Source organism: Eriocheir sinensis, chromosome 17 (assembly GCF_024679095.1).
Source record: "Eriocheir sinensis breed Jianghai 21 chromosome 17, ASM2467909v1, whole genome shotgun sequence".
In the NCBI taxonomy this organism is placed as follows: domain Eukaryota; kingdom Metazoa; phylum Arthropoda; class Malacostraca; order Decapoda; family Varunidae; genus Eriocheir; species Eriocheir sinensis.
The window spans coordinates 13,387,148-13,412,860 of NC_066525.1; the positions used below are offsets into that span (position 1 = coordinate 13,387,148).

The window sequence follows — 25,713 nt, forward strand, 5'->3', positions numbered from 1 at the left end:
CAGCAAACTCAAACTTGTTGCAGAGGTCTCTCTCTCTCTTCAAAAAGTTATATCTAAAAAGTGTAATTTTGAGCCTCATTTTTGTACAAAGATATTATGTTTAAATAAAAGAGAGAGAGAGAGAGAGAGAGAGAGAGAGAGAGAGAGAGAGAGAGAGAGAGAGTAAAAAGAAAAAAAGAAAAGAAAAAGAAAGGACCACTACGAGACAAAAGATAAATTCTCTCTCTCTCTCTCTCTCTCTCACACACACACACACACACTGGAGGGAGGAGGTAGAAGGAAGGAAGAATGAAAGTAAACAGAGACTACTCCACACACACACATATAACATTTCTTTCTCATTATTTTTGTTATTTTATGTTAGAATTAATTGTTACTGTCAAGTACAAATGCGCGCAAGACACACTTATGTTATTACACTATAAGAACATTGAAAGTCATATAAGACACTGTATCACATACCGAGTCTCTAGGTAGAGTCAAAACAGAATATGGAATCACTCAGCAACAACTAAAACAAAATGTAATTACAACGCCGACATCAGCGTCGCCGTATATTGTACTGGGCGCCACCGATGTCGGCATTGCCGTATAGAAAGGGTTAAGCTTCCTGATAGGGGCAAGGGAGGCAAAAGGATGTAACTTTGGCCCATATTTTCAAACATTTGGGGGCTTACACACACACACACACACACACACACATTTGATTGGCTTTTATAGAGGTTGTGGCTTTTACCATGAGTAGTTTTATGAGCCTAGTTATTGTTTGACGAGGCTTCAGCACCATAAATGTAAAAACTCTTGAAGACCAGACTAATCTCCTTTATGGGCCCCTTGTAAATATATATTGTGAGAGCCAAAAGCATCTGAGAATACAGGCCTGGGATGTCAAGGTATACAGGCACTGCAGTGTCTTTAGAAACTTGAGAGCAGTTTATAAACTATCAGTTGATTGTGTGAATATAAAATGACATGTAACATTGTTTTTTCCAAAACTTTCCTTGTGTTTAACCCTCCACTCACCATGCATTTCTCAGGCCCGACCGGCCTTTTTTTGCCACCACGATACTCTACATTCCCGGATGTATTTTACCCTCACAGATATATCGTACCCCAATAAATTTAGTATCAATGGCTTCATAAAGACTTGTACTAAAACATGCGCAAATAAAAATAGAGGAAAATAAACAATACAAACTCGTTTCAAGTCTCTGTATAGAGTTTTGTAGACAATAAATCCAAAGTACCAACTCTTCCCCCACTCGCTATAGTCGTTCCAGGAGAATCTGGCGGGCCGGGGGGTGGCGGCTGTGGGGTCAGCTAAGCCCCACACCTGCCACACACTCTCAATACCTCTCGCTTCTTCTCATATGTCAGCTATTTACTACCTTTAAATGAATTTAACTAACCCTTTCAATACTGTGACACAGACGTTGGCATCACAGCATGGAAAGGGTTAAGAGGAAATGGAAGAGGATTAATCCTCTTCTACACTTGTTAATCCTCTTCTAAACCTCTTAATCCTCTTCCATTTCCTCTAAAGAGGTTTAGAAGATGATTAAGAGGAAATGGAAGAGGTTTAGAAGAGGATTAATCCTTTTTCATTTCCTCTTAACCCTTTCCATACTGTGACGCCAACATCTGCGTCACGTATTGAAAGGGTTAACCCCTTCACTCCGGCAACACTGACGTTGGCGTCCGACAGCGTCACTCTGTGGAAAGGGTTAATCCTCTCCTAAACCTCTTAAACCTCTTCAATTTCCTCTTAATCCTTTTCTAAACCTCTTAAGAGGAAATGGAAAAGGATTAAGAGGAATTTAGAGGAGGATTGAGAGGTTTAGAAGAGGATTAATCCTCTTCCATTTCCTCTTGACCTTTTTCATACTGTGACGCCGATATCTGCGTCACGGATGGAAAAGGTTAAATAACTGGATAATTCAATAAGGTCATATAGTGTTTAGATTGTTTCATTTTTAGAATAATAAAAAAGATTTTGTGTAAATACCAGGACACTTGACAATGTTGTATTCCAACGTTGTCAAGTGTCCTGGTATTTACACAAAATCTTTGTTATCATCCTAAAAATGAATCTTAACATTATATGACCTTATTGGATTATCCAGTTATTTAATTAAATTCATTCAAAGGTAGTAAATAGCTGACATATGAGAGGAAGCGAGAGGTATTGAAAGTGTGTGGCAGGTGCGGGGATTAGCTGACCCCGCAGCCGCCAGATTCTCCTGGAATGACTATAGCTCAAAATTTTGTGGGCTAACTTTCTCAGCCGAATATATGTTTTGAAGCGGAATTTAGTGAGGATTCTTATGGTATCCTCATACGCCTATTAGTTCTCGAGTTACACCAAGAAAACTTTTTTTTTTAAATAATCTAGAGTTGACGCTCCATCTCATTTTCTTTTCTCCTCATCTACGCTCCTTAGAAAGGTTGCCATATGTTACCATTTAGAAACTTATCCCAACAAATGATGCTCCCAAATTTGACGCACTTTCACCGAAAACTTAATTTTTAATTAATTTTTAAAAATTTTATGACACATTTCGCGTCATAGTGTGCCAGGACCTTTTACCCTTGATTACGCGAAACACGTCATCGCACGCAAGAGGGTTAAGGACTGAAGCCTACTATGAACCACACTATACGTACCATAAATGAAACGAGGGCTTCTGCCATGCCTTCACCAGCCAGATTTTTTAAAACATCTCTTGGAACAGAGGACACAAGAAGCTGCACCAGTAGTATCACAGGAAGTAGAAAGCCAAACAAGGAAAAACCCATGCCTCGTATCTGCAAGAGGTTCAGAAGTAATGACAGCCTGAGCTAACATTGAACTTTGAGAGACAAGCCTTATAAAATGCAATAATGAGTGCTAATTCACACTTTTTATTTGACAAATGTATGGCATAATCATGTCACCTAGTCTACATATTAAATTAATACCAAGTGGCTAGCAAGTACACTCCAACCTTGTGCTTTAAATTTGTGATTTATATTTCCCCTAGTTTGTAAACTCCAAGGGAAAAGATTAAATACAAGTGTGTTTGAAGAGTGCAAACCTCTGACAAGGACAATACAGGAACTTTGATGACATAAGTCATTGATGACTTATAATATCTGCTAACATCTAAATGGTATGTAAATTCTTTTACTGTATTATTTAGGGAGTAATGACAAGACATTATTGGCAAAGAACATTCAAGAACAACAAAACAAGATATTACAAGAAATCTCACCTTTGCTCTGAAATTGTGGCGTCTGGCATCATCATCAATCTTAATGGCCTGGTCTACAAGGGATGAAATCTGCTCACAGTCACGCTCCAGTTGGTTGAGTGTGTTCTGTATTGTCTGGTTTATGGTCTTCTCAATGTCTTTGCACACCTCTTCTATTTGGTTCACACAACGTGATGGCTGAAAGAATATTTAAATAAAGTAACCATTTTGATTATAGTACAACATCCCAACCACTTGGTAAGACAGTAGTACTGATGACATTTGCATTAACTAGCCTTCTGACAAAATTACCTTTCATATAAATTAAATAAAAAATACTAGAATCAATGCTTAAAATACAGGAGCATAAGAATGAAGACATAGCAACAGACAGGAGTGAAATTTTGATAGCATGCAGCCAGATTATCTGTATATTATAAATTGGATTTTTCTTTGAAAATATAGACCCTAGAACATCAATATTTTCATTATATGCAGCCAATTTCCTGTAAATGATAAACTGGGCTTTAAGTAGTCAATAAATGGACCCTAGACTGACATGAAGCTGAAGTATTGTTTCTGAAATTGAACTTTTCTAAGCACTGCATAAAATTGACCTCGCCTTTCACACCATTCCCTCACTCCCCATATGTACCACATGATGCCATTATGACGTGTGAGATTTTAAGATTACATTGGACCATGAGATGTCAGTGCATGCATTTTTTATGACTTGAAACAACTGTGTAATTCACACCATTACATAGTGAGCAAACTTTTAAACAAAAGAAATAACACCATAGCTCACTTTATTTGGGTTTGGTATATAAACTGTAGGCATATCAAATCCAGTCTTATTCAACCCAGGGCGCTTGCATAACTCCTGTACAATCTGCATCATTACTCTGTGGAGGAAAATAAAAATTTCAATATCCTTGTTAATTAACATGCAAATAATACATGTACAAAAATTCAACTTCATCCAAACAGTTTTAACAAAGAACTTTATTTATAAATTTCTTCCACAGTGAGGTCAAGAAGTTTCAAGAAATAAGGAAATATTTATAGTCAGGAAAGAAAACCTGTTGAACAAATTGGGCACTAATAACAAATGGTAATGGACTTTTAACTTTGCTAACATTTTATAAATGAATTAATCTGTAGCTCTAGTATTCATTTCCTTCTGGGAACTTCACTTGGGGAAATGGCCAAGGCATAAGTCTTCACCTCTCTCTATTCATGCAATTTCTTTCAATACTCACAACCTTCCTCTCATGTCTCATGCATTCTTATGTTCCATCTTACCAAAGATTTCCACACTACTTTGCTATTTGACCTTCATTAACCCTCTTCACAAAATCCTCATTCTGCATCTTCACTGCCTTGATTCAGTGAATTATATTTCACTCATTCCACCACTCTCCAATCTACACCTTTTGCTTACACATTTACTCTTTTAACTTCATTCCACTTTGTTAGCTCACATGCCCTTCTCATGTAGCTCATCTCTATTGCACACATCCTAACCTGCTGTGACTCCTTACACACCCAAGATTCTGAGACAGGTCAAGGTTGCCTTGGAAACATGGTCATGGAATGAGCCACAACAGTTATGTGTAGCAATACTTTATTTCTTGGTGTAGCTATTCATCATGCAAATGGAAATGTTGTCAACCCTCAAAAAGAGAGGTCAGAGTGTAAAACTATAATGTGATAGTTCCTTGTGCTACTCACCTCTGCCTGTCACTCTCCTGACCTGCCTCATCAGCCTTGGACAAATAAAAGCGAATTCGATCTGGATGCTTCTCATTTAGTTGCTCCACAATGTTAAGTGTTCTTTTACAGAGTGCTTGCCCGATGGGGTCAAAGAACACAAATATCAGGTCACACAAATCACCTGGGTGTGAGAGAAAATGTTTAGTATGTAGTTTAGTACATAGGGTAGGGAGATTGTGATTGTAATTTTCAGTGACTTACCAAGCCACAGCATTGACTGGTTGACATCAAAGGGATACTTCATGTCGCCATCAACAAGGCCTGGCGTGTCAATGAACGTTACAAGACTGAACTTCTTCTGTTTTGATGTGCTTATCTCAGTATTAAGGTAGTCCACGACACCTGTAGAGAAAGAAAAATCAAACTAAATATAATGAAATTATTTTCTTAAAAAGTGCTTCTTTTATTGACATTACCTGGGCACTTCAGCTTGGTTAGTCCTCCTTAAATACAATTTTCAATACTCATAATTATCAGTTGTCATAAAGATCCCATTTCCTGCAGCTGCAAAATTAATAAAATGATAAAGACTCACTCCTCAACCTCAATTTCCTGTGATGCAAGCAAGGTTTCTTTAGTCGCCTCCTACAACACAAAAGTGAAATAGAGAAACAGGTATTCTTAGACAAATGTCTTTGAGATCATTTTTTGTCAGGCGAACCTAGAGAAAAAAAAAATGAATATAATAAAACCTAAAATATGAAACAAAGAAAATCATTACTGCCAAACTCAGAGGCAACGTGATTTCTTCTGGGACAATTAATGAAGATGAATAATTAAATATTTGATTAGTCATGAGCACAACTCTGGTCTTCAAGGTCAATAAGGGTGGTAGTTCAGTTTTATGATAAGTCAACAAGCTTAAAGCAAATAAGACTATGTAACTTGTCTCGAAGGTCACAGGAGAATTAACTCTTTTACAAGTCAACACTGTACCAAAGTTATCAAGTCTTTATGTACCCAAAAAAGTAAATTATAAGTGCGCAGGTCTTAAATGCATTACTACTGCGATAAGGAGGAGTTGATCGGATGATCTCACCAAGCAGAGGAAGAATAAGAAGGGTGGGAGAGTGGGTGAGTTACGGTAGGGCTGGTAAAGGTACACCAAGGAATACTTGACAAAATGGTGTCATCATGAATCCTTGGCTTTAACAGAGGCTGCTGATAACCAAGAAGCCTAGAAGGCTGCTATTAGAACAAGGCCAATGCATGAGTTATATGTGCATATAACTAGACTCCAAAAATTAGCCTGTCTAAAATGGACATTTCATAATTACTAGATGGAATTTACTGGTACTAAAATAATGAAAATATCAACATACCTAAATCCCAAATTCATTTCTGGAAGCAATTTCTTATATCTTCCAGCAATTCTAAATCAATGCCAAGTATGTAACTCCTCTGCACCTTTCTTAGTAAACTCTTCAGCATGGCCGCATCATCTCATATATGTTCCATCTCTGCTCCCATTTCTTGATTCTTCATTCCCATCCTATTGAACAAAACTCAAACTAAGGATACCAAGAAAGGTTCTAAGATTACTTTACTATCTCTTTCCGATTCACAATAAACTGTTTTTGGATCATATTCTCTTCTGCTGCTCATCTAAACACAGATTCCCAGGTTCCTTAAGTGACAGTATTAAGGACACTGATGGGCAGCGGCTGACTGGTCACTGTGCGAGTATGGTGTCCTGGAGGACCTGGGTTTGAGTCCCGTCTGCTGATAAAAGATGACAATTTTCAGTCATTGCTGAGTGATGTAAGGCAACCCACATGCTGTCCTGAAGACCATTTACCAACCCACACTCTAGATTAAAGAGGATAAAAAATGAGCTCTAGGGAACAGCATAAGCCAAGCATTTGGCTGCACCATCATCAGCTGGGGCTGACCACCAGGCCCACCGAGAAAGCCTACCACCACCAAAAGCTGAATGAAAGAAAAAAAAACTCTAATAAGCTACATCTGACAATAAACATATGCTACATTCTGTGCTTTTTCTGAGTGATGTCATAATAGCTTCAAGATTCATATAAGTCGTGAACTATATATTTGCTGCCCTAGACTTCTGAGTGAGTTCATGGGGAAATAAAATGTGCTAGGCATCAGAGGCCATATGGCAATATGGCCAGATGGAGGTCAACCAGGTGAAGGAAAAGGTACACAGTGATGTATTGAAAAGACATGGTGATATATGAAAGGATGATACAGAACTGAAGAGAGGAGAGCAGTAGGTTATAACATCCAAAAAAGTGGAGAGTACTCTCATGGTTTCATTGAAGAAGGGAAGAAGTATTGCTCTCCAAGGAGGTGTGGTGATTCCACATAGAAACTTAGCAGGATGTGATGGAGGTGGGTATGGAAGAGTGAGTGAATTAATGAGAAAATATAATGTGCCAAAATGGTAATAAAGGTCAGATGGAGGAAAGGTTAGAGGAAAAGACATGATACTGTAAGAAAAGATGATACGGTGAAGAAAAAGGGAGAGCCCGTAACTGCAAAATTTTGGTCAACACACCATCCTGAAAAATGCTCTTAAGCTCAGTATATCCCATGTTGATTACTTCAAATCTGATAATTTTAAATATCCTCTTCTGAATGCTTCATATTCATAAACTTTTTTCCTCTCTGCATCTCACCTTACACCAATGAATGTTGACAGCTTCCAAGACACTAGCTGAAGTTTACCTGATATTCCATCACGGGTTTTAGTTCTTGTGTTTCTTTCAAACCCTTATTTTATCTTATTGTATTCTATTTATTTATTATTATTTTTTGTTTTTGTTTACCTTACTCAGAGTAGGTACCTTTGCTGAATCGTATTAAAAATAATATGGCAAGGAAAGAATATCTCTGAACAAGGAAATTTTCCATTAGTGAATACTTATCCTATAATTAATAGGTAATGCTCATCCAAGTCCATGAGATTTTGTTGTTGACACAAAGCTTCCTTTTTCTTTTAAAGTTCCACCTCCTTTCTTTCTTTCATGGTTTTGTCCTTCAAGTGACTCCAAACATAATTTCTTTAATTGCCTGTGAACTTGGGCTTAATAACTTTGCAGGAAAATATGCTGATAACAAAATAATTTCAGCAAGGTCTAACAAACAGAAAAAAGGTTAGTTTATCATCATCATCATCACATACTCAGTTTCCAATGGGCATGGGGTAGAAAGATAATAAAACCTTAGAAATGGTCATATTCCACAAGCCATAAGTGGTGCAGTGCTTGAGTATACACAAAGTTTCAGATCTTGCTCACCATTACATAAAAGCTTTAGTTCACCAAAAAGCAACAATTCATGGCTGGGGCAAGTCAATTGATCCATGAAGGGGCTTGCCTTGGTTGATCGTCTGGGGTGGAGGCGGTGGATAAATAAAGTGTCTCACCTCCTGGTGCATGCTCCCCATTATAGCGAAACCAAATTGTTGAGTCCGTTTTGGCGTTGGCTCCCGCAGGTCCATTTCTGCCCTCTGCTCTGCCACACAGTCCCAACACCTATTTTTTCCTCTCATATGTTACCTATAGCTTACATATGAGAAGAAGAGATAGGTGTTGGGACTGTGGCAGAGCAGAGGGGAGGAAAGGACCTGCGGGAGCCTACGCTGGACCAGCCTCGACATATTTGGAAGACTAAAGTTAGTTCATAGCACTAAGCTTAATAAAATCTTGCACATCGATGCTTAACCACATCCTCCATCTTTTCACTGTTTGAGTTCTAAATTTTATATCCTCCTCTAAAGTAAGTAAAATGGGAGCATATGCTATAGCTGCACATGGTCTTGATAAATAAATTCAGAATTCCATTACCCTATTTGCAAGATTTCTAGCTTGAATGCATTGTCCCCTTGGAGCTAGAAATTGTGCAAATGAGGTACTGGGATTCATTTCAAGGAGCATAACCAATAGAAGTGCTGAAGTCATTATCAAGCTATATTTAGCATTAGTCAGACCTCATCTCAATTATTCAGTTCAGTTCTGGTCACCTTACTATAGAATGGATATCAAAATGTTAGAATCGGTAGAGAAGGATAACAAAGATGATTCACGGTTTAAGAAACTTGCAATATGAAGAAAGACAAACAAACTTGCATTCTCTAGAAAGGTGAAAAGTGCGAGGAGACTTGATTGAAGTTTATAAATGGATGAAGGGCTTTAATATAGGGAATATTAATAAGGTTCTGATGGTAAGAGAACCAAGTAGGACACGTAGTAATGGGTTTAAAATGGATAAATTCAGATTCAACAAGGACATAAGCAAGAAATAGTATACCAACAGAGTGGTGGATGAGTGGAACAGGCTTGGCAGTCATGTTGTGTGTGCCAATATGAGTCACATTAAAAAGATTGGATAAATTCATGGATAGTGATGTTACATGAGGTTAGGTTCACAAAGCTGCCTAGTACAGGCTTACCAGCCTCTTGCAGACTCCTAACATTCTAATGTTTCTATGTTCTTACAGTGTATGCCATCTTCAGTTACTTTGGTATGATAAAGGCATCTCATTTCAGTTGGGTTTTGTAAACAAATGTGAATGTAAAGTTAAGTAATGATGGAGCATACTGGCACTCAACGAGCTAAGGACCCAATAAGTCCAAATAGCAATTATTTGCACACAAGTTCAACATATAACACCAAAAGTAATTTGAATGTCACTTTGATCACACACAAAAAAAGTAATTACAAAACAAAGTAGAGGATGCAAGCCAGCCAAACAGTTGCTAAACTTTCTAGGAAACACCAGTATTCAACAACACATTTTCAGATAAATATACAATGATAACACTTACATTTGATACTCAGCTTACTAGAAATTTTATTTCAAATTTGGACATCGTGCATCAAACGCTGCTAACATTTCATGAATGTCAGGCAATTTCTAATGTTTAAATGTGGTGAGGTTGGTGATGGGGACAGCCCTTCATTGGGCAGCTCGCTGTATAATCTCGCTAGGAGCCCAAAGAAGAGACGTACCCAACACCTGGAATTCTTCCTGCAGGTTTCTTTTCTTCAGTCTTCATACCATGCTCTGGACGTCACTTGTCTCTACATGGGAAGATGGTGGTCACTGTAGTATTTTCATGTGTTCACATTAAACTTGGTTTTCCACTAATAAAGCTGTGATGAAAATAAAGTTGATCGGTGGCCTCTTGTGAGGGTAAACCATTGGTGTGTAGGCCAAAAATGGGTAGACGCTGGCAGGACTTGAACATGAGTATTACAATCACCAACACATTGCCTTGACTAACATATTTCTCCTCTCCAGCCTCATTGGTGAAAAATAATGTACTTTCAAAATGAATACCATGAAGCCACTGAAGGATTGTTAGCACCAATAAAAACATTTGGCAGATGTAAACATCACAATATAACAAATAAATGAATTACTAACCTACTATGGCACAGGAGACAAAAAACATACTGGTATATCAATTACACACACACACACACCAGTACAGGGTCTGGAGCAAAAATAGCTGAAAACAAAAATTAAGTGAATTTTACAAATGCTACTTTCTAAAGAGTAAAACTTTCAGGCACAATATTTTGTCAAACTTTCCTGTTTTCCCTTCATATAAACTTAGATAAAATATTTTAGTATAGTAAATATATTACACTTCAAGCACTGACCATCAAAAAGACAAATAAAGTATATACTGATACCTTCTGAACCCCAAAGATGTCACTTGAAATCTGTTTCACATTCAGCATGGAATGAAAAATTAATGCTTTGATGCCAAGTCACAAGAAGATGAACCAATGAATGTGAGTGTCTCTCGTAGCTATATGTGTGTGTATATGTGTGCATGTGTGTGTGTGTGTGTGTGTGTGTGTGTGTGTGTGTGTGTGTGTGTGTGTGTCTGTGTGCGCATGTGTGCCCTACATGCGTCTGTGTGTGGTGTGTACTGGTGGGAGGATGACGCTGCTCTGGAGGAATGTGGGGACAACACTGAAATATATAGAGCAGCATCTCTTTGGGTGACACGCTGGTAGTGACAACCTTTATCTATAGTGAGGTGTCAAGTGGCAAATAATATGGGGGAGGATTTGACTGGAAATTCATATTCTTATGCAAGTACAATATATCAATGACACACTGCACAAAAAAATTAGTTCATGATGAGAATACTGATGTAAAAAGAATAATGAGAAGTATTAGAATAGAGTTTTAAGAAGCATACTCCTGTGCTCAAGGCTTGGCATGGATCCCTACTTCCACAACCAATGGGAGTGTACCACACCCTGACTGCTCCGCTCCTGTTGTACGCTCCCACCACTCAAAATAAATCTCAGTTAATTATATCACATACAAGATGTTATTATAAAATTAATACTGCCATCAATAAATATATTCAACTATTCCATAAATAATATTTTTAAATCTTAAACCATATGACTTGTGAGGCCAAAGTTTAGTAAATATTGAGTAGTTTGACATGGCAGTTTCTGAAAGCTAGGTACACCATTGCTCTTATTAGTGGAGAATACACAGTGCTCTTGTTATCTACAAGGCTAATTCTTCTCTCCATACGTCACTGCGATCATGACCACACCCAGCATGAGGCAAATGATAGCTCTACAAAGCTAAAGGAAGCAACCTGATGTAAAGACCTACAAATATATGAACATGACAAGGAGAGGTTCTGTGCATGTACTCCCTTTGTTTATCAAGTAATAATTATTATAGTATGCACTTACAAAGGCCTGTTCCACAAATCAATCTCTCCTAACATTGATTTAGCTTTTTCTGAACAAACTCACTTATCCTGACTTGAGAAAGGGGTTAAAAGTGATGGTTAAGTGATGAATACTGATGTTGGAGATGAACTTAGGTCCCGTCTTATTAATACATAGATAACTTTTCAACACTGCATTATAAATTGATCGGCCTACGCACTGAAGATAATTATCACTAATCCATACCTGTCACATATATATCGAGCAATAGTATATTTAGTAAAATAGAGTAATTCATATTGAGAGAAATCCTTAAATTTTTAAGGATAGAAGGCATTGATATGATCAGTGCACCGAAATCTTGTTAGAGGACTATCCCTACCTATATTTTTTCCCCACCAAGTAGTAAAAATGTAGCTCAAACAGAAGAGGTGCAGTGCCAGTCATGAATTTACTGCAGTTACCCACTCTTGCCACCAACTTGACAAAGGAATCTGTGTTGTACTGAAATTATGAGACTGACTATGTTGGCTTACAGTATTGATGAAGTGTCAAAAGAGAACATTTTGCAAAAAAGGAAACACAGGATCTCAAAGGTGCGTGATGGAAAAAAGTCAAGTGATTGAAGAGATCATATGTTTGAAAGGTGCCTGTAGTGTCAATGAAAGAGATGGTGAGAGTTAAGAACAGGTATGAGAAGTCTAGCACATTTGACATGGGTAAAGGATAAAGAAATGCAGTGCTCAGGCAGTCAAACCTAGCACAGTGATGTGATTTACTTGAGTGTAGAAGAGGGGAAACTGAGTTGAAGGCTTACAAGCAGAAGATAGTGTGATAGATGAATGTCTCTCTCTCTCTCTCTCTCTCTCTCTCTCTCTCTCTCTCTCTCTCTCTCTCTCTCTCTCTCCTCTCCTCTCCTCTCCTCTCCTCTCCTCTCCTCTCCTCTCCTCTCCTCTCCTCTCCTCTCCTCTCCTCTTTATCTGCTTTTTAGTAAAAGGGTATATATTTGTGAACAATCACATGAATCTTATGAAATAACAGTAATCAAACACCATTACAAAAGGTTTATGGAGGATGAAGTCAGCTCCGACAATAGCTGAGCTATACATACATATAATAATGGGGTTTCAACAACCAATGAGAAAACAAACATAAATATAAAAATTGAAAATCATATGGGGACTGTTAGCATTGGTAAGTGTTCCTTCAACAGGCAATCTGAATGTGACTGGATATCCCTGAGATTTGTGTGGTGTTTCAAAACCCAGGATAGATAGAAATGGACTGCTTGAAATAACATATTCAATGAAAAGTAATATGACATTACACTGCAGTTATTTTTAAATACAGTGCAGCATGAAACTAGGTTAAGTTTGCAGTGAAACTGTGGAAGAAAAGAATCTTCACAATATATCAGGAGAAAAACAGATAACACACAGCTAGCACATCCGCACACGTGCACTCCAGCTCAACCAAGACAGGAAGTGTGGAAGATAGTGTCTGTCACACCAACACCCATAAAATAAGTTGTTTTCATATATCTATAACAGCCTGCTTGGTTTTTTCAAATACCTTTCAATATCATATGGTTGGTATTAACATATTCAAGCATGCACATCAGCTGGCCATGTATGTGCATATGGCAGGGTCTCAGATCACTGTTGTGGGGTTAAGGACGGCTTTCTTTAGTGAACTCAATGACTAACTCATTTATGACCTTATGGAAACAAAGCTAAATGATGAACTGGTAAAGGTGTTGTTCAGCTAATGCTGTGTTTGAGGAAGTATAGCCTATGTATCATCCTTAAAAATATGGACACAATAGTATCTAAAATGCCCAAACCAATGACAATGAAAATAATTTTACCTTCAATATCTTGCAGAGGTTTGAAGTGAGGGTACAAGTGCAGTGTGGCATTACCCTGAAAAGGATGAATAAAAAAGAAACTAAAAATAACAGCACTGGCCACTGTACTTCCCTGAACATAATCCTTAATCTATAATAGAAAACTAAAAACAATGAATTTTCTTTCAAACAAAAGGTGATTTCTTTACAATAATTTTAATCACATAACAGGTAGCACACCCATACAACACTGTCAGGCAGTGGCGTTCCTGAGGGGGGGGGCGAGGGGGGGCTGTTTGAAATCGCCCCCCGGGCCCCAAAGTGAGGGGGGCCCCAAAATGCGAAATTTAACCATTGCTGCTATGGCAGGAGGACAAGCTAAATTCAGTGGCCCCAAAATGGTCAAGGGCCCCATTTATATTTGGACCCGAAAGACAAATTTGGGTCTCACTAAAGGGCCTTTAAAATGATTCTACAATTGCTCATATTCTAAAAATTTTCCCGGGGTGGGGGGGTGGGGGCTAACAGCACCCCACTAAACCCCGCAGCTGCTTTGGCTCATTGTGCTCGCCTCTCACCCCATAAGAGGGGCCCCAAATGGGAATGAGCCCCCCGGGCCCCAAAATGTCTAGGAACGCCCCTGCTGTCAGGCTTTATTTTAGTATGTTAACACAATTATGAAACAAGTCTGGGGGAACCTCTTACCGTGAGTGATTCTCTCTTGCGGCCATTGGTAACAAAACTGAATCCCTGAGTCTCAATGGCAACACCGGTGCGCTGGACGTGCTCCTCAACATACCTGCAAAATGGAGTAAATATGTATACACAAAGCATTTAAAATAAAACCATACAACCTCCATACAGTTCCAGTGTCTGGTGTTTTATAAGGAAAGAAAGGCTGATTGCAAGATAATTTAAAGAAAGTGTATGCCGTTGCCTAACCCACCCAATGACATCATCTCCGTGGCTACCTCTGAACAAGTCACCAAAGGTGCCGTTTCCATACCAAGTATCCCCCATAGGATCCATCAGCTTGCTCAAGCTATGCACTTTGAGAGCAGGTTGCCTCCTAGGCCTCTCCCACTCAGGGTTGTCTCTTAAAGATATATCCTGGCGAGCAGGGTTGAGTAAATCTATGCATACTATGATTGGTTTTGTTTCAGTCTCACAGAGTAATCACCAAATTAAAACAGTTACTCAATGATTCTCTATGATTCCACAAAGACAATTATTGCCAAAGGCATCATTTGCTTCTTCAAATCACTATTTAGTGTTCATGTCTCACAGCCATAAAGTAGGAGAGGAAGCCAAGCAACTCTAAAGATACATATATTAGTCCTTCTGAACAAGTATCAACAACGCCATATACTCCTGTTGATTGACTCCATAACACCATGGCCTCAGCCAGTCTACCACTGGACTTAATGACGCGACCTGACGTTGCTGTTATTCTGCACTATGATTCTAAGGTATGTAAAATTTCCAAAGGTCTTGATGTTACTGCCACAAGCATGAACGCTGTACTGTTTCATTCAGTAAGACTCGAAACGCATGTACTTTGGACTTTGTTCAGGACACCTAGTCCCAATGCCTTCCCCTCATTGTGCAGTGCCTGGAGAGCCATCACCAGAACCTCCAAAGACCTCTTGGGATTACTGTATCATCAGTACAAACAAGATCAGTGACCCTGGTATTCTAAACAGATGCTCCATAAAGACTTTGGTCCACAACTCTGCCTAATACCTAGTTCATACAGTACTGAAAATTGATGGGGCAAGGACAAGCCTTACTTAACTCCTGTGTTAGTGGGAAAGAAGCTGGACTCCCCCTCCCCACTCCCACACCACACACACACTTTTATATCAGCTCATTTCTAATGCCTCAAACCATTTCAACCAGGAGTGGTGTCAAATAATTATATGTAAGTACTAAGTAGTGCATTCACATTTAAAAAAAAGAAAAAAAAGAGAGAAGTCTTAAATCATCTTGTCAAGTACTCTCTCTCAAATTAATACATTATTACACCATCCCAGCCACATGACCCATGAGCAACAAATTTTGTTCCAGTCAGTAAAACCAATATATATATATATATATATATATATATATATATATATATATATATATATATATATATATATATATATATATATATATATATATATATATATATATATATATATATATATATATATATATATATATATATATATATATATATATATGAGAACACATCCTGAGACGAGCACTGAACTTTGAGGCAGAGGGCAGAAGGCCACCAGGAAGGCCAAGGAAAAAGTGGAGAAGGGTTGTGGAGGAAGATATGAGGATGTTGAACATCACGGAAGAAATGGCTATGGACCGGCAGCAATGGAGGAGGCTCATATCCCGTCCGACCCCACCAGAGGGAATAAATGGACGTTAAACGATGATGATGATGATGATGATGATGATATATATATATATATATATATATATATATATATATATATATATATATATATATATATATATATATATATATATATATAATCTGTGGGTGATGTGCTTAATCAAAAGGTATCTATCGGTTCTCAGTGAAAAGTATGAAAAGGAATAGTTGAAGAAAGCAGGGGATGCTAACTATAGATGACGAATGGAACAGGAAGATGTCAACTGATGACACTGTACACAAGGAATAGACACTGACATATTATTGTGACACCTGACTAAGGTACAATTAAAAAAAAAGTACGTGATGCACCATCTCAAATTATTCGCTGGTTTTATGAAAAAAAAATTTCGCTGCTTTTCTGCATTAGTTCACGAATATGATCAATATAATTATAAAAAGTGACCCAATTCTGCCGTGACTGTTAAGATATATCCATATTAATCAGCCGATTCAGGAGCAGCAGCAGCGGTCTACATCTGCAGTTGTGGTATTGCTTCCGGCTACACGGCGGCGATCCTGATGGCTGCTGGCGGCGATGGTGCCGCCGAGTGTGTGAGGGTGGCCGGCAAACCCTTCAGGATGAACAATACAGAAAATTTAAATACTACTTCAATTAATCAATCTACATTTATAGATTTTTTACTTATTACTGTCCAAGAAGTATAACCAACGAACCCCAGCAGCACACACCACCGCTCCTCCTCACCGGCCGCATTATACCATCAAACCTTCACAGTCACAAAGGGCCACGTGGGTCGGCTACGTGTGCCCCGTCCACGTGGTTCGCGCCGTTATCAAAGCAAGGACCCTGCGCCGAGGGTTGAGCAGGAGGGGCTGACCAAGGCGGGGGCTCGACGCGGCGGGGCCGGAAGGTTTGCACACTGAGATGTCGATCCATTCACACACGAGGGTTGTTTTCAATCGATATATTTCTACACACACTGAAACAATATACAATGATACTTAGGTTCTTTTCCCATGTGGTTACTGTCATCGGGGACTTCATGACACACCAGAGCGTTTAGCATACAATCATGTAGAATATCAGTCGTGTCTGCAGCTGCCGTACAAACCGATGATTAATAGTCGAGTGAGGTGAAGTGCTTTACCAAACCCATATGTAGGCTACGTATTACAGTATATCGGTCCAATTTTCATAGTGGTACTGAGCAGATCAAAATCCGTTCCTCCCTCGTACACCCAGAGAACAGGCCTCGGAGTGGTGCCTGACTGCCTCAAATTACCGCAACCAGTGACCTTGATGACGGTTCTCCCCGTGTTGTATCCCCGCCACGAAGAGGGAGTGTAGGGACGCTGCTGGAGGAACTGTTGGTTATTGTGGTGGCTAATGTACGAACTGTGACAACAACAATAGAGGAAGACTGGCACCCTTTAGTTGAACACACACACACACACACACACACACTGGGAAAGGGTACTGGTAGAGTGTGATCAGACCATGGTGAAATCACACACACACATACACACAGTGAAAGAAAAAACAATACACAACAACAAAATACAACATGACACACGCACAGGGCAAGGGGAACAGGAGAAGCTAGCTGGGAGTGGATAAGAAGGGGCGGCAGGGAGAGGAGAGGCAGGGAGAGGGGAGGCAAGGAGAGGGGAGGCAGGGAGAGGGGACGAGTCAAATATCCGTAGGCAAGGATCCTGCTCACGCGCGGCCCCGGGTGTCTGTCCCCCGGCACGCCTCCTGCCCCGCTCAGAGGTGCGTGTCGTGCTGTGGCCGTGCCCCAGTGACAACCCAACCTTAATATGCCACGTCCCCGATGATGATGGAGGAGAAGAAGAGTGAAGGAGGAGTACAAGACAATGGAAAATAATAAAGCTAGATATAGATAGATCAGAGGTGCGTGTCGTCCCCGATGATGATGAAGGAGAAGAAGACGGAGAAGAGTGAAGGAGAAGTACAAGAGAATGGAAAATAATATAGCTAGATGTAGATAGATCGAAGAAAACAGAGACTGCAGGGAATATAGGAGATACGAAAATAAAACACACACACACACACACACACACACACACACTGGAGGGAAAACTCAACTCACAAATCTCGGTAGAAGTCTATAAACGAGTGAGATTATATGCCTCCGATAACATAAAGAGTTGACAAAAGATAATGATGACACCGGCCTATACACACCACCACACCGACCCTTCATTCTTCGTCTTGTTGGAATGTAATACTAATCACAGCAGCCAGGCCAAAAATTACCAGGCACACCTAACCTCCACCACCACCACCACCACCATTATGCCGTTATTAGTCTACTGCATGAAAAGGACTTTCCTAACGTTGTTCACCTCTATCAATGCGATGTTGGTGGAGGGAAGAACTGATGGAAGGAGGGAGGGAAGGGGAAAGGAAAGAAGAGTGGAAAGGGAGAGACAGAAAAGGAAGGAGAGAGAAGGAATATATAAAGAGAAAAGGAAGGAGAAAGTAGAAAAACAGTAAAAAGTAGAGACAAGGAATATATAAAGAGAAAAGGAAGAAAGGAGAAAGTAGAAAGAGACAGTAGAAAAGTAGAGAAACAAAAAGAAGAAAGGAAAGAGTAAGAAGGAGGAGAAGGAATTACAAGTCCTGCTCAGGTAAATGAGTTAACTGCACATCACCTGATTCTACTATCGCGATATAACACACTCACGCCTCGGTATGAATTGGCGTGTTGGGTATGAGTACGGATGGTTGTTAGGGAAGGGGACGTGGGAGGAGGGCGGTGGAAACATGGGCGGCAATGGTGGTGGCGAGGGGCGGAAAGGGTGGACCTCCGCGTGTGTGGGTGGGTGGGCGGGGGTAGGGGGGGGGGGGTCGAACAATAATCTCTGCACTCGGGGCCCCATCACACTCTTACCAACCCCCACCACCATCTAGGGGACTCGGTGACATTAACTAATCTTGTGACGCGAGGATGATGTCTAGTGTATAACCTGGTACTGTATGTGTATGGGTTTCGGTACATACACGAACTTTCATGCAGTATTTTCCTCTTCCACCCCCGCCGCCACCACTATTTAAGACTTTGACATTTTATATTCTTGTGACGCGAGCACGATGCCTAGTGAATAACTTGGTAGTGTATGCGTGTGGATTTCGGTACATACACGAACTTTCATCCAATATGTTCATCCTCCACCCCCACCACCATTATCTAGGACATTTTATAATCTTGTGAAGCGAGTATGATGTGTAGTGAATAACCTTGTAGTAGTGTATGCGTGTGGATTTTGGTACATACACGAACTTTCATCCAGTATTTTCATCATCCATCCCCACCAACACCATCTAGGACATTTTATAATCTTGGGACACGAGTATTTGATGTATGAGTATGATGTTAAGTGGTAGTGTATGCGAGTGGGTTTTGGTATACGAACTCACATCCGGAGCGCGTATCCCCGATCTCTCTACTGGTTCATGTGACGCCCACTCTTGAATAGGTCAGGTTACGTTAGGTAGATTAAGTAAGGTTTGATAGAAGTATGAGTAATTTAGAGTGGAACTGCGATATGAGTATTTTCCTAACACCCTATGGTTAGTTTTGGAGCTACAGTCAAGCGTCTTCACTCGGAGTCCACATAGCAACAGGCAGATTGAAAATAAATGCATCCCGTACTTTCCTTCTCCACCCTCCATCTCCGGATACTTCAGGGAACATTGTACAGTCGTTACGTGAGGACTGCCGAAGTACTGATTGTTGTATACACGGTCGGATCCTCACACCCACTTCACTTCGTTTTTTTTATATTACGGTAAAGGAAGCAGCTCAAGGGCATAAAAATAAATAGAGAAAAAGAGACCGCTATTCACTGTCCCTATATAAAAAAAAAAAAAGAAGAGTGGCCAAAAGAGAGGTCAAGAACAGCGATCAATCCGGCTAAGCTTGTTCGTAACGGTTTGAGCGCCTTCAAGGAGGGTAGTGGAATAAGAGGATGCTCCATATCTATACACTTCCTTTGGTGCCAGCGTCGACGTGCTTGCGGGGTGTATGACATTTACATGAGGGGAGAATAAGATCCGTATTCTCAGACGCTTTTGACTCTCGTAACAATTATTCCCAAGGGCCATAAAGGAGATTAATCGGATCCGCATCTGTGTTTTCACGTGCATGGTGTAGAAGCCTTGTCAAACTTATCACCAGGTGCATAAAAAAACTACCCATGGAAGTACCGATGTGGGTGTGTAAGATGTTATGGACCTAAGACGCCTCTGTAACTACTTTTGATCTTCCTATTTCAAGGGGGCAGCTTTATAGGAGTAGCATATTGAGGGTGCTTTTCTTATCTCTAGTTAAGCCTTTGGTATGTTGCTCTTACAGTAAAAATATATATCGTAGTAGCCAAGCATGATGTAACGTTATCGTCGCTGACTCCGTGACTCGCCATGGCCATTGTAGGCTTTTCCCTCTCCTTGCATGTCATTATATTTAGGAAGTTGCTCAATGCTGGAATTTCGATTATTTTTTCTCAGGTGTTTCGGTTTCAAAGTCTTAAAAACACGAAGATTTATAACGCTTAAGGGAAAATAGAGATAGCAAACAAGGTGCAGTGTCTTTACTTTGCGATGGAGGAGCGTCGTGGCGAAACATGACAATAAGACGACCGAGCGCTTGGCTGAGTGATGTGTTCCAGCAGCCAGCGTGGCATGACCGAACACACACACACACACACAACAGGATAAGATTAAAACAACGGAAGGGGGGTTTGATTTCATTTCGATGGCATTTTCTCTCTTCACTTGGCAAAACAAATTCCCTCTTAGTTTTTCTTCTCTTGACATATCAATCCCCTCTCCCACTCCTCACTCATTCACCTCCCTCAGCTGATCACTCGGTGTTGTTCTATTCTAACCAAAATCACCCCAGGAATTTGTCACCCACTAACTAATATACCTTAAAACATCAGTGTGACGAAGATGAGCACCGAGGCCATGCGCAGCTATGATTAAGAGTAACTATGCTTTTGGAACTGTTTCTATGTTGTTGTTGTTGTTGTTTTTTGGGGGGAGAGCAGTTTAAGTATTATTTGGAGTGGTAACAAAAAACAAAACAAAAATGCAACCCGCATATACCACTAATGATGATGAGTAATCTTCAAAGCAACAGGATGTACGTAACTCCTTTGTCTTATTCACCCTTTCGTCTACTGCGCCATTGCACGACAGTAAGCAAACCGACAAAAGCTAAGGAAGGAAAAAATAAACGTGATAAACAATAACTAATAGTCCTCTCGAGTTGGGCGGATCCGTTTCTGGGTCCTGCAGTCTCGTGATAACAAGTCTACGTATCATAAGGCTGAGGATCGAATATGAATCAGATGCGCAACTTCCCTATTCCTTCTGGCCCACAAGAGTGAAGATACAGACAACAGGAAAGGATGAGGATCGAATATGTATCAGATGCGCAACCTTCCTATTCCTTCTGGCCCACAAGAGGGAAGATATAGACAACAGGAAAGGATGAGGATCGAATATGTATCAGATGCGCAACCTTCCTATTCCTTCTGGCCCACAAGAGGGAAGATATAGACAACAGGAGAGGATGAGGATCGAATATGTATCAGATGCGCAACCTTCCTATTCCTTCTGGCCCACAAGAGGGAAGATATAGACAACAGGAAAGGATGAGGATCGAATATGAATCATGCGCAACTTCCCTATTCCTTCTGGCCCACAAGAGGGAGGATATAGACAACAGGAAAGGATGAGGATCGAATATGAATCAGATGCGTAACACTCCAATTCCTTCTGGCCTACAAGAGGGAAGATACAGACAACAGGAAGGACATTCTCACGCTTCCCGGGTTCGCGTGAGAAGAGGGAGTGCTGGTGGGAATGTTGTGGTGCCTGCGATAATACGTGTCTACCATTGTTAGTCTGTTTAGAATACATTGGTGATACTTTCTTTTCCCCTAGAATATTATCCCCGCTACACGATAACCCGAGGATCTTTAAGAAAAAAAAAAATCGACGCGTTTGAAAGTCTGTGGTGTATCATTCAATAATCTCTTTAGTTAACCAAGGTTTCTTTTGTTCTTCGTCTAAAATATATATATGTACTGACAGGTTCTTACTCCATTATAGTATGGTTGTATGAGGTACTGCACGAACGCTCTGTATGTGATAGTTAAGGAAGGGTAAGGCTATTGAAGTAGAAAAAAATGATAGTTAAGGAAGGGTAAGGCTATTGAAGTAGAAAAAAATGATAGTTAAGGAAGGGTAAGGCTATTGAAGTAGAAAAAAATGATAGTTAAGGAAGGGTAAGGCTATTGAAGTAGAAAAAAATGATAGTTAAGGAAGGCTAAGGCTGTTTAAGTAGAAAAAAATTATAGTTAAGGAAGGGTAAGACTGTTGAAGTAGAAAAAAATGATAGTTAAGGAAGGGTAAGGCTATTGAAGTAGAAAAAAATGATAGTTAAGGAAGGGTAAGGCTATTGAAGTAGAAAAAAATGATAGTTAAGGAAGGGTAAGGCTATTGAAGTAGAAAAAAATGATAGTTAAGGAAGGGTAAGGCTATTGAAGAAGAAAAAAAATAGGAAATGGAATTGAAAACGTTTAGATTACATGGTGAAGGATTTTTTTTTAGTTAATATGGTGTTTGCCGTAACTGGAAAGACATACACGAGATAATGATGCTCAAGAGGAAAAAGTACAGGGTAGGAATGTAATTTGAGCTATGAATGCAACGGTTACTTTTCCTTTTCCGGAGTTTTTCTCTTCTCGCATGAACAGCCCCTATATGTTTGGGAATATTGGCCTGGTCTGAATGGTATAGGGAGGGAAGAAAACTAGCTTGGAGGAAGAGGCGGAGGAGGAGGAGACAGGGAAGAAGAGGCGGAGGAGGAGGAGACAGGGAAGAAGAGGCGGAGGAGGAGGAGACAGGGAAGAAAAGGAGGAGAAGGAGTAAACAAGCAATATGTAGTCAACAAGAGATCCAGAAGTATATAGATGGATCAAGACTGAAGCAAAATAAGAAGAGAAGCTGTAATAAATGACAAAGAGTAGGGAAATATGATCAGCAGGAGATAAACACAAAGCTAAAACCCGTGAACAACAGGACAGCGAGGCGGGTTCAGAGTGGTGAGGAAGGCGAGGGTAGCTCAGGCGAGGCACAGGTGAAACAGACCAGCAGGTGTCCATGCAAGAAGGAACCCGGGAACGAGGCTTTTCTACACGTGACATTGAAAAGAGTGTAGTGTGAACAAGGATGATTAGGAGCCAGCGTTGCCATATTATCGTACTCAGCGCACTGCATTTTTGTAATTTCTGACCAATAACTAAAGCAAAAGAGAACGAAACCCATCAACATTTAACAGTTTTAACGCTAACTTTAATTTCCTACCGTTATTTGTGTAGTTACGACAGTCTTGGAGGCTAAAAATGATAAATGCAATGTTCAGTGTACGACAATTTGGCAACGTTGTTCGGGGCCTTGGTGTGAAAAGCAAAATGCCATGGAGTTACAAGTATGCAGGACAGATGGTGTGAGTAAAGATGATGTGAAGATGATAAAAAAAAGGCGTGTAAGGAATGTTCAGTATGTAGGGTTGATGGTGCGCGGAACGAAGAGGTGAAGGGGCTAGTAGTAATGCTGTGTAGTGAATACGGATAAGAAAGTGTGAAGAAATGCATGCCACGGAATACCAAGAAAGAAGGATAAATGGTGTGAGGAGAGAAGAGGGTGAGGGAGATACGTGGAATACAGGAAGCGTGTGGTTGTTACGTGAGTCATGTGGTTAGGATACAGAAGTGGAAGAGTTGAGAATGGAGTGGCCAAAGTATGGGAAAGGAGAGGTCACGAGGTATGTACGCTGACACTAATGATGACGATGATGAAAAAAACAAAAGCAAGCAAGGAGAATCTAAAAAAACAGAGAGAGAGAGAGAGAGATCCAAGACATGCACACGCTTATATAATGTAAACTAATTCGATTTCGCTCGCTTACTTGTCTTGTTTTTTTATATATACCGCTGGGCGAAGTAAAACTATTATTATTATTATTATCAGGAACATTTAGCAGTCCGGGCGAATCAAGAACTTTATATGTATGTAAGTGTAAGTATTGTTGATAATGGTGAGGGGGAAAAAAACAAATTAATGTGACTTCAGAGATAACATAAGACAAGACTAAGAGTATTCTTGGAAGGGAAACGGAGAACACATGTGAGTTGTCGACTGAGGGGGTGAAGTACACATGATTTCAAATGTTACTTAAGGCTCTATCCCTTATATAACCTAAAGGTCTCCAGTCTCATGACCTTTATTGGACTGTACATTACGACGAAGAAAGTTACGTCCTGAGAGAGATTGGGGTTATCAACAAGGGAAAACGTTCGGTATAATTATATGGCCTACATACAAACAACTGACCTCACTGTGCATCGCTTCCTCGAGCCAATCAGTTATCTAGAGAGGGAAACTAAGGGGTCAGGTGTGCCGAGTTGATGTGATTGCGTCTATAGATCGCGTTAGCTATAGGAGCACGGAGTATCATCGTTCTGTTATACTTCTCTTTCTCTACCTCGTCCTCCTGTAAGCCTGGGCTGGTATTCTCAGTTCCTTCTGTTTCTCACATCAACAATTTCTGAAGCCCAAAAAGGAGATCACTCGGATTATAATAAGCGTTTTTTTTATAAGTTCATGGTACAGAAGGGGGGTGGTCCAACTACCACCAGGGTCATAAAACTACCCATGGAAATGTTCAAATCCTACGAAAGCCTTGTCAAATAGGTGAGCTTGGGCGCCCGATTGTTGGAGGAATATGGACCCAGCTGGAGGCGCCACACACTCGGGCAGGATATCCTAAAATAACACCAACAAAATGAGGACAAACATCTGATGCTACAGTCGTTCGAGGGTGAAACAAATATGAACCAGCAATCGGACTGCATGGTGGATATGGTGTGTGTGTGTGTGTGTGTGTGTGTGTGTGTGTGTGTGTGTGTGTGTGTGTGTGTTACTATTAAGTTGATGACCTATATGTAGATATGTACGTAGCTGAACAAAAGAGTAATGGACTGATGGTGATGATGATGTATAGTCTTGTATTTATAGTGTTAAAGGAAGGAAGAGAAAGAAGTAAGGAGTAAGATGGAAGAAGAAGAAGAAGAAGAAGAAGACTGCATTGTTTTACATTATAATCATTCCCTAGAAAAGCATAACGTAGTAGCTTAATATGATATATGGTGGAACTTTTTTTGTAAGATGGTGTGTGTGTGTGTGTGTGTGTGCATGAACGACTCACACTATCTCGCCCTCTTCCAGTCACGCCACCATCACACAGGATGTCAAAATGCCAAGCGTAATAGAATGTGTCGACACTACCATCACTATCGTCTCCCAGATTATGCGAGACAGATCCCACGTTGGCTTTCCTTTTTTTAACTCTATTTCACACCACCACTATGTATAAGTCCTGCGGCATAGACTCGCAAAGACTAAACTTACGATGAACCAAAAAAGAATTACAATGCCCGGTATATAGTATGTCTTTTTGTTTTTTTCGTCAGAGTACAACGGGTATTCGTACTTAGACAACTTGTTAGGAACAGTTTTCTTTCTATCTGATCATTTCAATTACTAATAACGTTTACAGTAATCATATTCTCTATTTTTTTACTCTTGGTGTAGAGCATCCGTTTCCTTTCGACGCGTTCTTTTCATATAAAAACATGGTCTGCATATTGTATTTTCTTATTTCACGTCATTAACCCCTTGACCGCGGATTTCC

General features: G+C 40.0%; 1 protein-coding gene across 1 annotated transcript in view; it reads right to left on the reverse strand.

Moving 5' to 3' along the window:
* LOC126999965 (uncharacterized) overlaps positions 1-25,713 on the reverse strand; it is a 48,384-nt gene that overhangs the window by 5,394 nt on the left and 17,277 nt on the right. The window contains exons 4-10 of the mRNA XM_050863270.1: positions 14,236-14,329; positions 13,552-13,606; positions 5,208-5,348; positions 4,965-5,127; positions 4,039-4,135; positions 3,252-3,428; positions 2,665-2,805 (exon numbers count right to left, since the gene is read on the reverse strand). Of these exons, the coding sequence (XP_050719227.1) occupies positions 2,665-2,805; positions 3,252-3,428; positions 4,039-4,135; positions 4,965-5,127; positions 5,208-5,348; positions 13,552-13,606; positions 14,236-14,329 (868 nt within the window). The remainder of the gene's footprint in view (positions 1-2,664; positions 2,806-3,251; positions 3,429-4,038; positions 4,136-4,964; positions 5,128-5,207; positions 5,349-13,551; positions 13,607-14,235; positions 14,330-25,713) is intronic.